At 38.5% G+C, this 18136-nt stretch overlaps 1 protein-coding gene across 17 annotated transcripts in view; it reads right to left on the reverse strand.

Moving 5' to 3' along the window:
• The window catches only part of EYA4 (EYA transcriptional coactivator and phosphatase 4), a 316035-nt gene that overhangs the window by 2240 nt on the left and 295659 nt on the right, over positions 1 to 18136 (reverse strand). For 12 of the 17 annotated variants that reach the window (XM_040449144.1, XM_040449155.1, XM_040449151.1 and 9 more), the window contains 6 exons: positions 17060 to 17149; positions 10953 to 11011; positions 10685 to 10845; positions 7583 to 7697; positions 3615 to 3736; positions 1473 to 1573 (listed from right to left, as the gene is read on the reverse strand). In XM_040449144.1, coding sequence (XP_040305078.1) covers positions 1473 to 1573; positions 3615 to 3736; positions 7583 to 7697; positions 10685 to 10845; positions 10953 to 11011; positions 17060 to 17149 — 648 coding nt within the window. Of the gene's footprint in view, positions 1 to 1472; positions 1574 to 1611; positions 1713 to 3614; positions 3737 to 7582; positions 7698 to 10684; positions 10846 to 10952; positions 11012 to 17059; positions 17150 to 18136 lie in introns of all 17 variants that reach the window. The other 5 variants (XM_040449156.1, XM_040449153.1, XM_040449148.1 and 2 more) reach the window with 1 other exon arrangement.

Genomic DNA, 18136 nt, shown 5'->3' on the forward strand with positions numbered 1-18136 from the left:
TCAGGCCATTGACAAACTCCAGAAGTTATTTCAACTGTGTGCAACGAGGAGGATTCTATGTAGCAGTCCGCACTGAAAGTGGTGTTTCTTGAGGCTGCATCCCTGGCCTTCTACAGAACGTCCTGGCGGGGGAGGGGGGGCAGGGTGCGATCTGGGGTCACTGACACGGCTAATTGAGACCAAGAGCTCTGCGGGCGTCAGAGCCTGCACCAACTCGCTCAAGGTTATGGAAAAGCATGGGATTTTTCAATTACGGCTTCCAATACTTGACCAAACCTTCTAAAGTAGAAGCTCCTTCTTCACTTTGCTTGATTTGAATGATCTACAAACATAAATCACGTTTTTTATCTTTCTAGTATAGCCATAAATTTTCTTAAGCCCTCTCCCTCCTGTTTTTCGAAAACAGACATCAGGTGAACACAGCAGCACATACAAGTGTTTCAGTGAAGGCTTTATTCGATGATGATTTGAGGTCTCCTCAGGATAAGGACAACATTCTTTTTATGTAAAACAAGATAAGCCAATGTGTCGCTGTTTAAAAACAGCAGTTATCATTTTGCTTTATTTTATGAATTCTATGATTTTTATCCTGGCCAGATGATAGATATTTTGCGGTCATTCAGTAAAGGAAGCATTAGATCTCAGTGTTGTTTCGACTGATGGTTTGGTGTCTAGGACCAATCTTGGAATCACTCCTCTTTTGATCTTTTGACCACTTAACGATCTTTTGATAATTTCATGGTTTTTAACTGCCTTAGTTTCTTCTTCAGAAATTTGGGCCAGATGAAAGGGCTTATTTAAATACCTAGGGCCTATGAGGTCTCCTGAATATGTTCAACGCCAGCTGCTTGGCTGCAATCACGCACTGACATCTCACTAAAACAGACAACATTCTTCTAGAAGATACGAGGCATACTGCCTCTGAGTCTCTATGACAAGTTGGCACCAAAGGATCTGAATAATACACGTCATTCCAACAGCCTTTATTAATTTCGCTAGCATGGTTTTTCTTCAGCTATTAAAAATAGCCTCAGCATTTATCACCACGGAACACGCTTACTACAAGGCGTTCACCAGGACCATAGGGCATAAAAGCTGGGTGAGCAAAAAGGGAAGAACTGAGTCACTCGTGTGATTTCTACGGAGCTCATTAAACTTATCAGGTGGACCTTCGTGTTTAAAAATGGTCCCCCCCCCCATCTTTCTTAAAGATCACTGGATCTGTGTGCATGACGCACGCACGTAAATAAACCTGGCTGAATTTTCCTACATTTCTATCAAATTTCAGGCAAAAAATGCTAGACTCCAAATGGTTTATTTGAATGTAAGTATCGACCTTCTCATGCTCTTTACTGCTTTGCATCTATAAATTTAGATCATTTGTCAAGCTGCCATTGGGCCAAACTACAGGAATGCAAACACAAAAGCTTGCATTAGAAGTTATCACACCAACATTGTTTGAGACAGGTTACCTTTTTTGCTGCCTGTTCTTCTTCTACACCATCCCCAATTACAACATATACTACTTTTCTGCCAAACCTTTGCATTATTCGTTCAAAGCAACTTTCTTTCCCTGGAAGATAAATGAGATAAAGTTCAGAGTGAAGTTACCTGGTTAGCGGCATGTTCTTCGTCTCGGCCATCTCCAATCACAACATAAGTTATGTTAGTGCCAAACCTGGACACTATACGCTCAAAACAGCTTTCCTTGCCTGAAAAACAATGCACTGCTTATTCTTCCAGCCACTGCATTCATTAACCTAAAGATTCATAAAGTGTTAGGTTAATTTCTCTCGAACATCAATCACTTAAACTAGCTTGCAACCTCTGGGTTTACGAAATCAACCAATATGTTTGAATAATGTCAGTCTTCACTTGAGACAGATTATTAAACAAATGTGTCTCACACTCCACAAAAGCCAGTAGGGTTAAGCATCTGGCCCAGAGAAAATGTCAGCGCCTTGTACATGAGTAAGAGAATTCTGGAACAACTTTGATAAGCAACTGTGAGTTTTAGTATCTATTTGTTTAACCCTGCGGATCAGTTGTGTCTCGTCTGAGCAGTATAGACAAGTTGGCTAAAAAAAGAATTGTAAAAAAAAAACTGAAGGCTGATCCGTAAGGAAAGAGGAAATACTAAGATGTAAATTTACCTTGATAAAAAAGATAAAAAAAAAAAACAAAACTCCCTTCTTCAAGTGGCTAGGAGCTAGTCTGTTCAGATTACTTGTACCAAGGGTGCTGTCTGGGCCACAGCACTGGTGACACCTGTCTCCTCTGATTGCACTATGAGAATAACACCGTGGAATTTCTACATGTTCTTCATTTTACAACACTGCCATAATCCTCTGAATTTCATTCCCAGAATGTTCATGCAGTCATGGCTATTTTTGCATTTTTTTTTCTTAATCTGATAGTTCAGAACTCCAAAAAATACTAGCTTAAAGGGAAAAATAAGAATGATTGTGGGTTTTTTTTTCAGATTAAATATAAGGAACAATTTGACCAATAAAAAAGAATATTATCCTTCCTAGAAGAAATGTTTATGCTGGTGTCAAATTATTTGATTTGCCAGAATGGAAGACAAAGTGTGATACATTAATCCTGCGGCGTAAATACATACATTTATGTAAGAAGTGAATGGGATTGGTATCAGGGTTCTGAACTGTATGTAGTGCCGTGACAATGTGGAATTGACATCATGAAGGCTTGGCTCTCTTTAACTATCCTCCTGGAACAGCTGCAAATGGGGGCTCTTTCTGCCTGTGCCAATATCAAAACTCGGCGAGACCCAGGGCAGGTTATTTTTGGTAGGGGATTTTAGGATTCTGAACTCTTGTCAAGGTGCCAGACCCTAAGTCTGTTGACCTGCAGGGTGCATTAGACAACCTGTTTCCCCAGTCATTTCCTTGACAGACAGTGGAATACAGGAGCTGTTTTCTTTTAACTCTTTCAGGACAGCAGAAGTCAGGAAGTTCTGTTTTTGAAAGATGCTTAGAGACTTGGTCTGTGAAAGGCAGTGAAAACTCCAAGATGGCTCCGCAGAGAGATATTAAGCAAATGAACAAGGCTGGAGTTCTTTGGTTACTGATTGAACATTTTTGGAAATGTGTATTTCTAGCCATTCGTGGGTTATAATTCATGAAATTGTTATTTTTTTTTTCTGAAGTGTAGGATCCTACTCAATCCATCCGGCACTCCCCTGTAATGTCAAAAGAGTATTTTATCTTAGATCTAGATTACTGCATCTGCAAAGAGGCAATTAAGATATTTAAGATATTAAATCATTAAGGTATTAAATACCATGGCTAAAGACACTGTCTAGTATTCAGAAAACACGTGTTGTCCTGAAGTGTAAATACAAACACATAAGTAAGCAAATAGAATTGTCCAGATACTGAATTCAGAATTTCACTGGGCAACAGTTTTCATAAAATTTGCACACATACATTGGGTTTCAGGGTACTTTGTTATTTGCACTCCATTCAAATTTGCTTGATAATCTAATAGCAAAACTCATGGAAGAGGGAATCATGCAGACAGACATATTAAGGAAATCCCCCAAAACCCAGCTGTGAGCACATTCCACACAGAGCTGGAAGTAATTGTCTTACCTATTTTAGTTGCACTGTAAATATTCTCAATGGGGAAAGCACCTCCTAAACTATAGAGTAGAACCTTCGCGAGAGCTGGGATCAGTTGGGTTGTCGTTACCAAGACATTTACGCAGTTACTCCTAAGATAGGGAGGAAATATGCATAGTTGTTTTCCGATACTAAATAATTTCGAATGGCACAGATTTTAAACTGTCACTGTGGTCCTCTAACTCCATAATAAATGGGTCCCGATAAGCTAACCTTTAAACATCAACAGCTGTTTATGGAGCGCCTGCTATCTGGAAGGTACCATGACAGGTGCGAGGAATACATCCCCAAATAGGGGAAGTGGAAGAATGGGCAAAACGAAGTCATGGATGAATGACGTTTTTGTCCCCCTCCCCTGCCCCCCGCATCCCAGAGATACAGGAGAGACACAATAGACACCTGCAATATGAAATATGTTCTATAATAAGGATCTCCTCAGGCTCCTGTGGAACCTCAGAGAAGAATACCTACCTCAGCCAGTGGCAATCATGGGAAGGTTATCAGAGGGATGGCTTAGCTCTAAGTTTTACAAGTATCCAGATGAGGTAATTTTTTAGGGTGGTAAGACTCTATGTCTCAGGGTTTTCAGAGCCTGGAAAAGTAGTGGACATAGGCAGAAAGAAGGTAACGGGATGGGTAAAAGTAGTTTTTGGATTTTGTGCAAGAAATAGCCCAGTGTCCCAGTCAAGGGGCTGACAGATGGGGATTCTGGAGAAGAATGAGAGGGCCCTTATTTAGTCCAGAAGACGTGACTCTCTGAATCTCCTTTCCAACAACAACATAGGGTTGCATTTAATGGACCCAGTTTTAATCCACCTACACAGGCCTTCCTCTTTGAAAGTAACAATCTTCCATTTTACAATTTACAGTGGTTTCGTTCACAGTCATGTTGCAGGGAGATAAAGGAAACACCAAGAGAGTGGGAACTGTGAGGCAGAGATCTGGAAAGAATGGACTGTGGTCCTTCCTTCTGGATTATGGGAAAATTGAGCCATCCTGCCTTGAGGGGCTTACACCACACACATGAAACTGGGACTCGGATTGCCTTTCTCTACTGGTATTTTGTAGCAGGAGCCTTAAATACGTATTAGTAAGGGCCCCTAGAATTCTCTGGATTGATTGTCAGAAGCCTGGTTTCAACAGTAAGTCAGAAGCCTGGTTTCAACAAGCTGAGTGTCAACTCTTCATGGGTATGTATATACTGAGTCCCCAGTACACTTAATATCATGCTTTATATTCTTTAGACGTATCCTGTATAAAGAAAAACTACATTTTATTCAAAAACAATTATAAAATCTTTATAATGACAGCCTTTTAAACATTTCCATTTGTAAATTATTTCCAGAGGTACCCTGATTTTGTAACAGAAGCTCTAACTCCTGGAGACAAATGATGAGATTATCACTCATATGGGCTAAAGAAACAAAGCCTTCGAGAGGCAGAACTTTAATAAGCACCACCAATGCAATCCTTAATTTTGCCGATGAGGAAATAAAGACCTGAAAAGTGATTTGCCTGCCTATCATCAGAAAGAAACTCCCCAAATAATGGCAGATTATCAGGCATAATCCACAAACACGTCACTGGATCGAAATAATATCGGGAAATCTAGCTTTGCCACTTACACTGTGTGATAATTGGAGTTATATCATTTCTTTTTTAAATGGCGTACGTTGCACACATTTATAAATTACAGATTTATAAGTGGCAAACACTGCATATATTTATATCCAATTTATAATGCATTGTAACTTTCAATTCCAAACATTGCATATATTTATATATGGCATGTATATACTTGTGCGAAATATGAACAAACATAAAGAACGTGAACAGGCGAACAGCATCAATTATTTAGCCATCCAGAGATGGTAACTGGTTTCTCCATTTTGTGTGTTTACTTTCAGAATTTCTATTTGTGTACAGGTTTTTTTTTTTTTCTCATTAGTACCATACTTCATATATATCTAAGTTTTTATTCTACTTTTTTCACTCATTTATATCGTGAGCCTATTCATTTATGTCCTATTGTCTACTAGTCCTCTTTTCCTAACAAGACAGAATGTGTGAAGACTGTATGTGGCTCCAACATAATTCTTTAAAGTGAGGCTCACTCAGTCACTGGTTTTGATTTCTAAATATTGTAAATAATGCTGCCTTACACAGAAAAATTTCCTACACATTTGAGTACGTCCTTTGACTATACTCACAGGGGAGGAATTAGAGCTGGAGGGGGCAACCTCTGCTAAAGACTCTGATATATAATTCTGCCATTTTGTAAAAGCCTCTGTTTTTCTGATATCCTAGAAATTCTGTAAAAAAAAATTACCAATATGGTCATCCCTGTGGATAGCTTAGCAAATTTCACGTCATTTAAATCTTCAATGTGTAATGACTTATTTTTCCCCTCCTTTTCCTTGTTAATATTTTTATTTCTGAAAATCACATACCCATATAGTTGCTTTAAGGCCATGCATTTACTAATAATCTCTCTATATTATGGATAGCACACATATAATCTACACAACAAGGTAATAGCCTTGGTTTTTAACTATCTAGAACTCTTTTAGAAATAATGAAAGCCATTGACCACCTCTGCAGGGAAATGCACATGCCCCTACATTTTGCACACGATTTCAGGGACTTAGGAGGCCTTACATCCCAGCCTCCTTGACCCTTCATCCCCATATCACCAGTTACAGAGATCACAAGGCAGCAAGTCCCATTTTAAAACAGCTTCAACTGTGGGACAATTCTTCCTTACACAGACCTAGAACCTTCCTTCCTAGGATTCCTACTCATCCCTCCCAATTCTCTCCTTTACAGACCAGAGAGAGGTGTTTATTTTTGGCCTAACAGCTCAAACAATTGACATCGGTAATCGTGTTCCATGTAAGACTCTTCTTCAAACTAAACTCCTTGGTTCCTCCCTCCAACTGTTCCTTTTATGTGGTTTCCACAGCCAAAAACCCTCTGGACACTTTGCTTGTCCAACAAGATGTTTCAAATATGTCTGAGCGCCTGCTGGAATGTGGTGCCCAGAACTAAAGCAAAGTACTCTGTTCTGGCTTTCCCAGCCTGACCCAGGACACTACAGCTCCCTTCCCGCCCCATTTATCCTTCCCACCATCGATGTGGTTGCTGCCGCTGCCGATATTGCGGCTACAAGCCACGTGCAGGATTTCAGGCACACACATTTACTTCCACGCTCTAATCCGGGACTCTCCTTTTACCCTGCCAAGGCTTTCTGTATCCCGGTTCCATCAGTCCACATAGTCTTTCTCTGCATGTGTGCTACTTACAGGTTTGCTAAGCATGCTTCTACTTGCCCACCTAACTCAGAAGTAAAATGAGGGAACAGGATGGTGCGAAGATTCATCCCCACCTCAACTAGCTATCACTTTCCAGGTTTATATTATTTTATTAGGTAGCATTTATGGCACACGCCATACCCATGTAGTCAGAAGTCTATTCAGTTCTATTGCCTGTACCAGTAAGTCAGTATTTCTCTGTTTAGCTCAAACAACACAAGGGTTACAAGTTCTTCAAAGAGGCTTGTCTTACTATTTTGCTGCATTTAAATCACGTATATTATCTATAATGGCCTAAGACACTTTAAAATATGCACTCTGTGGGTAAACTACATGCTCCTGTTTGATTGCGAGTCACATGACCTTCCTGTGGAGACTGCCAGTAGTTATGCAGAAAGAAGGGTAAAGAGAAAGGATCTCCTGGCTATTCTGAGAAGCATCGACTCCCAGCTGCCACCCCCCATACACCTCCCCCTCAAAGTACATTGAAAATACTAGATTCACTACATTCTTAGGTTCCTTCAAACTCTAAAATACTCTAGGAATTAAAAAAAAATGATGCATATTACACTATTAAAACTATATCTTGAATATAATAAATATAGAAAGTGCAACAATACCACTTACCTAGTACTAATAATCGATAATGATTTAAGTGCATTTGTTAGCCAGGAGTCTGTCAGACCTTCAATCTCTGCCCTCAACTGCAACCATGCGTCTCTCTTGGCAGGGCCAAGGAGTCCTGCAATGATGAAAAGCAAGGTAGAATCAACAGATGAAAAGTTTTCAGGAAAACCTAGTTTAGCCTCCCTTCTGTCCAGTATAGATAACATCGGAAGCCGAGAGAGACTGACTTAGATCAATACTGATCCTTCGTTTCAGAACTAATTACTCCTTCACCCAACAAACATTTACTAAACAACTCAGGTTTCAGGTACTGGGTCCCAAACTGGGGATGTAACAGTGAAAAAGTGGATCTCGGTCTCTGTACTCACTGAACCTAGAATCTGGCACGGTGGGCACCCACCACCTGAGGAGCTGCGACAGTCCCCGTGCCTGGGTCCCACTCCAAAAGACAGTGATAGAATAGAGCTGGAGAAGAAGGTGGGGCTTCACCAGTCTAGGGATTCAAACTTCAAACACTCTGGCTATCTGAACATGCTTCACTTCTTAATAATCACAATCATTACCGCTTTTAACCAGCAATGATGACATTATCCTATGTTGCCAAGTAGTACCGAAGCTATCACAAATACTCTGTTTTTAAAAAAGGCAAGAACTACGCTTGAAATTCGGAAGCATACGACACAGTTATAAACAATGGTTAAAGCTGCACTAATGTTGGGGTAAGAGAAGAAGCAGGCATGCTATCTCTTTTATTTCAAAAGCCCTTGTTTTTATGAAAAAAATAAGATCATGCAATCCACCAGAAATAAGTTTCTTATTTAAATTGTATTTCAGGGCATCAGGAGCACATACACAGGTAGATGATTTTTTTAAAAATTTTTGTTAATGTTTATTTATTATTGAGAGACAGAGAGAGACAGAGCACGAGCATGGGAGGGGCAGAGAGAGGGGGAGACACAATCTGAAGGAGGCTCCAGGCTACGAGCTGTCAGCACAGAGTCTGACGCGGGGGCTTGAACTCACGAACCGTGAGATCATGACCTAAGCCGAAGTTGGTCGCTTAACCAACTGAGCTACCCAGGCGCCCCAGGTGGAGGATTTTTTAAATCAAAATTTCTATTTTTTAGCAACTCATTTGTCCTTATTTCAATATAGCGATGCTAACAGATTAGCACAGAAAAATGGACTTACATGTCACCAAACTCTTAAAGCTATAAAACTATTTATTACTCATCTTGTTCATTTTTAAATGATTTTAGTATTACCCTTCACGAGGGAAACAATGTCACGTCTGAATGATAAAACTTAGTTCAGATTTCTCAAAGGAATTATTTCAAAATTAAGCATATTGCCCACAATTGATGTGAAAGAGAACACCTGTTTCTTTGATTTTACTAAAGTGTCCTACATAGAGCTTTAGAGTGAATTAGGAAACCGGAATTGTCTGCTCAGGACCCTGGACAAGTCAGAAGTCTGCCGGGCCTATTTCTCACCGGGAAATGAAGATCTCTCATTTGTGTTTTTTTTTTAATGTTTATTTATTTTGAGAGAGAGAAAGAGAAACAGAGCACAAGTGGGGGAGAGGCAGAGAGAGAAAGACACAGAATCCGAAGCAGGTTCAGGCTCTGAGCTGTCAGCACAGAGCCCCACGCTGGGCTCGAACTCACGAGCCATGAGATCGTGACCTGAGCTGAAGGTGGACGCTTAACTGACTTGAGCTACCCAGGAGCCCCGCAGATCTCTCGTTTCTAAGATCCTTTTTGGTTCTAACAACAATAATAATAACATGAGTATTGATTATGGTTCTACATGTTTTCTTTGTTCTCTTGTAGCTACTGAGTATCTACTAAGCACCTAGGGCTAGCTGGACACTGGGGATACATGATGAACAGAAAACACAGCCCTGCCCTCATGACATGTGTGGTGTGTGTAATAATATATACTAGAGATGAAAATGTTACTTACTGTTGTGTATTGTATTCTATGATATGTATATAAATACACATTTGTATAGTATGCATAAGTATATATAGCTTATCATTCAGTATTAGATTCTGATTTAAACTCCTCAACCATCCGTCCTTTAAAAAGAGAAAGAGAGAGACAGAGAGAGAGAGACAGAGAGAGAGAGACAGAAAACCCTGGGAGAAAAAATTTATATGACTTCATAGCTAATCTTAGAATCTTGCTGACCTACAACTGATCGTAATAATAGAAATAATTATGGTTTATTTTACCAAGAAGAACATCCAAGATTTTAGTTTTGAGGTCACAAGTTGTAATATCACCCATATATATGAATGAAAATAAAATGGCTTAGATATAACCCACAGAGTATCTGAACATTTAAAGACCATGATGGGGTGCCTGGATGGCTCATTCGCTTAAACATCCGACTCTTGATTTCGGCTCAGGTGTTGATCTCAGGGTTCATGGGTTCAAGCCCCATGTTGGGCTCTGTACTGACAGTGTGGAGACTGGGATTCTCTCTCTCTCTATGTCTCTCTGACCTCCCCCACTCATACTCACTCTCTCTTTCTCTCTCAAAATAAATGAATAAACTAAAAAAAAAAAACCATGATAATCACATTTAATACTATACATGGGAAAGACACACTGTCAGATAACGTGCAATTACAAAATACAGACTTAAGTCTTTGAAATGACATAAAGCACTGTTGATATTTATTTCTAAAAGAATTCCAGAAAGGTAATGATGACTAACAACTGTGCTCTAATGACTGGGGGCCCTCGCTTCTAGACAGGTCTTCCCGCTGCCTCAATCGCTTCCTCTGTCTGGTTTACACTAACAATGTCTGCTGACGAGGGGTAAGCGAAATGCCCTGCTGTAAATCTTAACCAAGTACCTGGGCCCAAAGAATTCCCAGTTCTTTTGGCAGAGATGCACATTTTATTTTGCACTTACATTTTTTTTTTCTGCTACCAACTCTAAGGGACTTAGAATTCTGACAGAGTAGTTCAGCATGAGCGCTTGGTAATTTACCTTAGAGTAGGATAGCCTCTAATACGGAACACGGCACTACAGTTCAAACCCTACCTCTGTCTACAGTAGCTTTATTAGAGTTAAAGAGCCGCACATACCTCCAACATTGTTCTTGTAGGTGTTGTATAATTCTTTTACTCTTCTGTAACGAAAAGCCAACTTCCTCATCCAGTCAACCCCTCCTCTTACACCTGTTGGCAAACAAAGGTTTGCACTACTTGCAGCTGCATGGAAGCCATCAGTTGCAAAACTGTAGGTACTGTAACACCCAAAATACATTAAAAAGAAATAAAAGAAATAATTACATGTGCAAAACTCCGCAGCCGAATTTCTGTAGGAAATAGCATACTGAAAGGCATGGCTTACCTTAAGTCTTGCCCATTATCATCAGAGGAAACATCATCTATGTGAACTTGATCACACTCCTGTTAAAAACATTGGAAAAGTTATTTGTTTTTCAAACGATGTCTGTATGGTGTTGGAGGGTTTTCCAGCTTTCCATTTGGCCAGGCTATGGCCAGAAGGTGGCAGCATTTGCCCATCCATCCCACTGCCAGCCTGGGGAAATGGCATCATTTCTATTCTAAGCCCAGAAGAGTGCCATAAAAACAGGTCTGAAAACATATGCCCTGTAGGTTTCTTTAGAGCCGTTTAAAAATTTTTAATCTTAAAATTATGGATAAGAAATTACCTTTGAGTCTCTACAGGAATGACTGCTGTTCACTTCCAGCCATCTCTGTTGTGCATACTTAAGTATGGGAATAACGCTGATCTGAAGATACACAGAATTCGTTTGGGCCGAACCTCAGGTGGTTACTATTCTTTGGTATTTGTTGGGCAACAACAGAGAGGCCTGATGCTTATGGTGCCCTGTGAGACTTCTGTGACTTCCTGCCTTTTGCTGGGCCAGGGATACCATGAAAGAACCATGCTGATGTTATTTTAAAAGTCCTGGTCTCTCAACGCAGAAAAAAGCTAATAACCACACAAGTCGACATTTTCTTTTTTTTTTCACTTTTGTTCAAGTTTTGAAATCTTTAAGCTGAAAACAATACTTAGAAACAAAAGGGAAATAATGAAGATTTACCATCTCCAATGGGCTACAAATTCAGAGGAAAGTAAACTTGAGGTACATATACCCATATAATTGACCTGATCTAAATTACGGTGTTCTCAGAACAAACGGTAACTTTTCTGGATAAGGATTAAATTCTTCTTTGCTGTTCTAAGAATCCTGTTCTCTCTTCAAATAATCTGAAAAGTTCTAGTGAAACAGCATGTGATCTGAAGGTGGAATTTGGCTAGGGCATTTAAAATACTGAGTACTTATGAAATTTAGGGTAGGTAAATTTAGCCTTTTGGGCTCTTTTTCTCTACTCAAATTATTTCAGTCATATTCACAGATGCTGACTGTATACATGGTACTTACTATTCAAAATCAATTTTTAAAAATTATTAACTTTGACAATAAGATGCCATATCAAACTACCTGAATATAAATTCAGCTACCATTTATATTCATTATAGGACCTGGGAAGTGCCTGGTACTGAAATATTTATCATCTCCGGTTTTCTATACTGAATATGTTAGATCCTATTATCGTCTGGGGTGAACTAATTGACTCAGGCTTCTTTTAAAATATAAAATATAGGAGCGCCTGGGTGGCTCAGTTGGTTAAGCATCTGACTTTGGCTCAGATCATGACTTGTGGTTCGTGAGTTTGAGTCCTGCACTGGGCTCTGTGCTGACAGCTCAGAGCCTGGGGCCTGCTTCGGATTCTGTGTCTCCTTCCCTACCCCTTCCCAACTCATGCTCTGTCTCTCCGTCTCTCTCTCTCTCTCTCTCTCAAAAAATGAATAAACATTAAAAAATATATAAAATATAAGGTTAGCCCAATCAATAGAACTTTAGTACATAACCTGAAAATCCAGGTAAATTGAAGGTTCATGTGATTTACATAAATTATGGGTTTAGGAATTTTTGAATAAATGTCTACCAATATTCATGGGTGAGGAAGGGCTCCAAAATGTTAACCTGACCAGAAGCTCCCTGAGAAGGGTGTTTGGGTCACCTGGATATACCCCCATTTAAGGCACAATTTGGCACACAGTAATCACTCAGCAACTCTTGGTTGGCTAAATGGCAGATGTCCAGACAAATGACAGTTCCTGACAAAATTACCACAGTCATTTAAATTTTCTAAGACAACATTTCAATTATATTAAAAATAATATTCCAGATGCTATAAGGACTGTAAGAAGATATTTATACCAAGAGTGGAGGGGAGGAGAGAGAATGGGGTACAAACCAAGGCTGCAGGTGTCAGAATGGGATAGACTTTTGGAAAGGGTTTTTTTCCCCATTTTGACTGAGTATGGGTTGAAAAGAGTACAGCCCAGGGGCGCCTGGGTGGCTCAGTTGGTTGAGCGTCCAACTTCGGCTCAGGTCATGATCTCGCGGTCCGTGAGTTCGAGCCCCGCGTCGGGCTCTGTGCTGACCGCTCAGAGCCTGGAGCCTGTTTCTGATTCTCTGTCTCCCTCTCTCTCTGAGCCTCCCCTGTTCATGCTCTGTCTCTCTCTCTCTCAAAAATAAACGTTAAAAAAAATTAAAAACAAAAAAAAAAAAAAAAAGAAAGAAAAGAGTACAGCCCAAACTTTAACCGAAGGAGGCCTTATGCTTCCAGAAAAATCTTAGGGAAAAGTATAGGAAAAAGCAACAGTAGTGGCTATTGGATTGGGCTCTCAAGGAAAGGGTGGGGAGGTTTCATTATTAGCATGAAAATTGGAAATAAAGTTCTTCCAGAACAAGGAGGCAGCAAAATAGTTCTAAAGAAGACTTATTTTTTTATTTAGAGACGGTGACATTCTTGGTGAGTATGAAAAGTGTACTAAATCACTATCAAAATGGCATCATGTAAAGCTGCTCATTCTACTGAAATTCTGAGATCTTTCACCACGTAAAAATTTCCATCTGTCTTATAATAAACAGTAATAAATAAGTAAATATCCAAAAAAGTGGGGGAAATCCTTATGAATCACTCTTTTACTCCTAATTACTTAGAAGCTATTTCTATATTTCATACCCTCTCATCCTAATTTGTGGAGAAACTCCTCTGACATTTCAAGTATTAACTCACATGATTAATTTGTACATTTTACCCCGAGATTTATTTTTCACTCCTGAGGACATCAGTGTATCAAACTTACTGGACCATGAGCTCCATATTTGAAGTTATGTTTGAGATTTTTCCAAATGGAACTTCTCTTTAAATTTATGCCTAGTTAACTATGCTTGTTGACTCTGGACTCTTGCCTGAGGATTACAGTCCAGTGAAAGAAACCTGAACTTCAATCACTTACATTTTTAGAAAATTCTAAATAATTGTTCTTCAATTAGTTTTCACTCAGAGGAATTGTGCAAGGATCGTTTTGACCCAAACCTGAAATACTAAAAACAGTGTAATGCTTGGCTTCAACAAATTTCAGTCTAAAGACTCAAACATTTGTAATAATTCTGATGCTAATGTTAAATTCTTTATTTTTGTCTTACAAGGTGACCACAAAGTTGTCACTGATCTTTATCAGTCACAACCCGCACAGCAGTCTTCTGTCACTGTTGTGAAGCTGAACTCCCCAGTGCCTTCCTTTCTGGAAGTTATTCTAACTGAAATAACATTTTATTTCAACAGGGAGTGTTCTCTTCTTAGGAGGAGGAGGAGGAGGAGGAGGACGATGAGCATTTGCCTTCTCTGCAGTTGGGCAGGATGTAGAGAAGTGTCTATTAGGATTTAAATTTGTATCTTTTAAAGAATTATGTGAGAGCAGCTGCCACTATATATGTTACAGTATCTACTGAAGGATTTGAGTCTCAAATTAGATTTCTGGGTTAAGAAAAGGAACCCTGAGAGGATAAATACACCAGGAAAAAAAAAAAAAAGGAAACTTAATAGGCGAATGATGGAGTTACTCTCTTGAGGAATTTGCCTCTTTGTTAGCAGAAGCAGAAATAGCTTAACACCAGTTATGTAGCCCATGATTATCTTTGCTTACAAGAGGTTTACTGAAATAAAAAATTGGGTGAGAGTAAAGTTGACTTTCAAAGTCAGATGCAGGAGGAGAGCGGATATATATGTAAGTGCACTGAACGATCTTAAAAGCTACTGTTCAGACGTTATTTGTTTTCATGCTTGTTTATAAGCCTTTGGGTCTCCTTGGGCACTTCATCTAGATGTACATGCATAGGGGTCATGGGTATGTCTGTGCACATGTATGAGAGTTTAATTAACTTATATGCAGATACTCAATCATTTCACTGATTAGGTACTTACTGTTGGACCCTAAGTTGTAGTGCTTGAGTCAAGTGGAATTTTTATCACATTTGAGAACATCACTAAAAAGCTATAATCAGAAGAGAAAGTCGATACCAGTATTTTCTCAGTTACTATTTTTACCAGAGATTCTGTCGGGTATTTCAAAAATATATTTTATATAGTATATAATCCAAAATAAAAATTCTTAAAGCACCATAGGTGACCACATGCTTCTGATATGCCAATATTCATGTCCAATGAGCTAGAAGTATTTGCAAATTCATCATATGTTACTTTCGCTTTCTTACTTTAGTATTCTGTTAAAAGTTGGTGGTAAATTTATTCCATCTGGCTTCTAGTGTGCCACTAAAAAGCTAAAAGGTTATTTATTCCACTTATTTCTAGTAAAAAATAATTAATGAAAGAAATAAAAACTCTAAAACTTGAATAAAACCACATAAAATTTCTTCTTTCTTTCTTTCTTTCTTTCTTTCTTTCTTTCTTTCTTTCTTCCTTTCTTCCTTTCCTTTTTTTGGGGGGGTTTAAAAAGATGAATAATCTTAGAATTTTCTTTAAAAAATAAGACTCATCCATTTTAACCAACAGGAAAACCAACCTAAAAGTTATCATCTTATATAAAAATTCAAGTTCCAAAGATTAAAATGTGTTTTCTATTATAATGGATATATAAAGTCATTCTGTATACTACACTACTAATAAGTAGCAGGATTAATTTAAATCAGGTTTTAGAGAGGTGATTATTTTTTCTTATTATCTAAAACTGGAAAACTTGCCTAGGAACACTGATCTTTCATATTGGCCATTAAAGAAAACAAATAAAACCTCTTTAAACAGACAGTAATTTTATTATCCAATAAAAACAGTGACTCACTGCAGAGAAAACAACACCAAAAAAAAAAAAAAAAATGATACTACCCAGATTTCCAACACATACATTTACGGGATATACTAAAACACAGAATTTTTACTCTTATGCCTCAAATGTAGCCAAAACTGGATTTAAGACCTTGTCAATTTTTAAAACTTATTTAAGACACTGAATAATTTAGCTTTTCTTTCTCACACACTTCTGCGAGGCGTGGGGGTAGAAATATGTGTTCTGGAGCCAGAGAGACTCCAGAGTTTCAAATCCCAGTTTTACCACTTAGCTGGCAGGTAACCTTAGACGTGATTTTTATGCTTGTGGACCCTACAGTTTCTCCTTGACAAAAACAATGTGATAAACATATTTATTTCAAAGAGTATTATTTCATTAATGGAAAATCCAATACAAAGTCTGTACTAGGGGTGTTTGGCCATAATCATCTCTCTTGCCATTTAGAATATGATTATAGACACTTTTATTTCGTTGTGAAACCATGAGATGAAATGTACATGTAAACATGTCACTTAAAAAATATTTCAGCGTAGTTGCATGTGACTGAGAAGTACTTCTGCTCGGTGCCCAATCTGTACAGTTAGTTCCAATTTGACCATCTGAGTGCCTAATAACTTAGATCAGTAGCACCCAGATTATATACTTCGTTACAGTACTTATTCAGCTACCTTGAGGCTATCGGGGAGTGGGGAGGGGTGGGGGGGGGAGTCCTTTCATTTTGTTATTGTTGGTTTTACTCTCCCTTCGAGGTTGGGAATGAAAAGATAAATCAGAAAGAGAAAAAAATAAACGCAATGAAACCAGTCAGATGTGATATGTAAATAGCTCTGGCACCGTTTTATCCACATGGGGAGGAAATAAGGAACAATAACGTTGTCTAAAATTTGGCTTCAGGTGATCTACAAAACTTAATATCTATGGCTGTTGTCCAGCGATTAATGTGAACAGTAGCCTGGAAAAGCAAATGCTGATGGGGAGGGTATCAAATGGGTTGTATAGTATGAGACAGCAAAGCAGACAGACCTCCCCTTCTGAGATATTTTTGTTTTAAACATGTGCCAGTACATAGGTATAATTAATTAATGCAATTTAGCTTTTGTTTATATTTGTATATACATTTTCCTCTTGACAGAAACTTTTACTATTCTCTTGAGCTAATTTTTTTTTTATTTTTTTTAGATTTCTTGAAGTTATCTGCGTGTATAGAAACCATCTAAACATTTTAACGGTTGGATACGACAGCTCCTACCTTTTTAAATTCTTACCTCTAAATCATTAAAAAATAAATGTGTATCAGCGAGATTAAAAATCATTTCCTCCATTCGGAGTCCAAGAGTTACAGCCATGGGGGGATCCTGAAAAGGAAAAATACATCCAATAAGGTAAAATTTCAGTGACTAGTTATTATCAAGAATATTTTAAGTGCATATTGTTGTAGGTGGTGGGGGTGGGTAGACTGTATGGATTTTTACCTAGGATCCAAAATATTTCCCAATTATCTAAAAAGGGTACCTTTCCAAAGGATAATCCAAGCCACACACTAAATATACAGCTACATTTGTGAATTTACAGAAATTCATACACACATGAAGACAACTTAGAATATATTTTCACGTACATCTATATGTATCTGAGGAGGAGGAAGGAAGCAAACTAGTTGATAGGACCCAGTTTACACAGACTCCATGGAGAGTCTTTCGGAGAAAGATACCTGGATGGGGTACTGAAGAATGGAGCAGACTTGTACAGAAGAGGAAAGGACATCCCTTTAAGAATAACAGGTCATAAGTAGGAAAGGGAGAAAAATAGGACTTCCGGATGTCTGTAGGGCTGGAGCAGACACTGTTGTCTGAAGGTGGGCCAGGAAGAGCAGGTGACCCATGGTAAAACCACCCCTTAAATATCAATTGTGTTTGATCTACAATATAGACCAATATTTATTTGGATATGCATATGGTTTGGTCTAACCTGAATCTGACTAGAGATTAAGAGGGTAGGGTCAAGGATAACTAAAGGAACATTAACTCAGTAAAAGTAATCTAAGTAGAAAATATATACCTTTAGGAGTTTAATGAAAGTAAGGGGTTAGTAAGAAGACAAGTGACTTAATTCTTGTTTACAGAAACCAAGATATTACACAGCAGCAAGAAGCTCAGACCCTAGACCACAGTTGGTACTTTCCCATGATTAACTATAGTTTAAAGCCTAGCATTGGAGGTGGAAGACTTTAAAAAGTAAGGAGAGTTTAGGGCTAGGGCTAGCGCAGTAATTCATGTACAAACATTGTGCTTAGAAAAAGAAAGAAAGAAAGAAAGAAAGAAAGAAAGAAAGAAAGAAAGAAA

The sequence above is a fragment of the Herpailurus yagouaroundi genome, unplaced genomic scaffold (genome assembly GCF_014898765.1).
Source record: "Herpailurus yagouaroundi ecotype Mexico unplaced genomic scaffold, PumYag 198, whole genome shotgun sequence".
In the NCBI taxonomy this organism is placed as follows: Eukaryota; Metazoa; Chordata; class Mammalia; order Carnivora; family Felidae; genus Herpailurus; species Herpailurus yagouaroundi.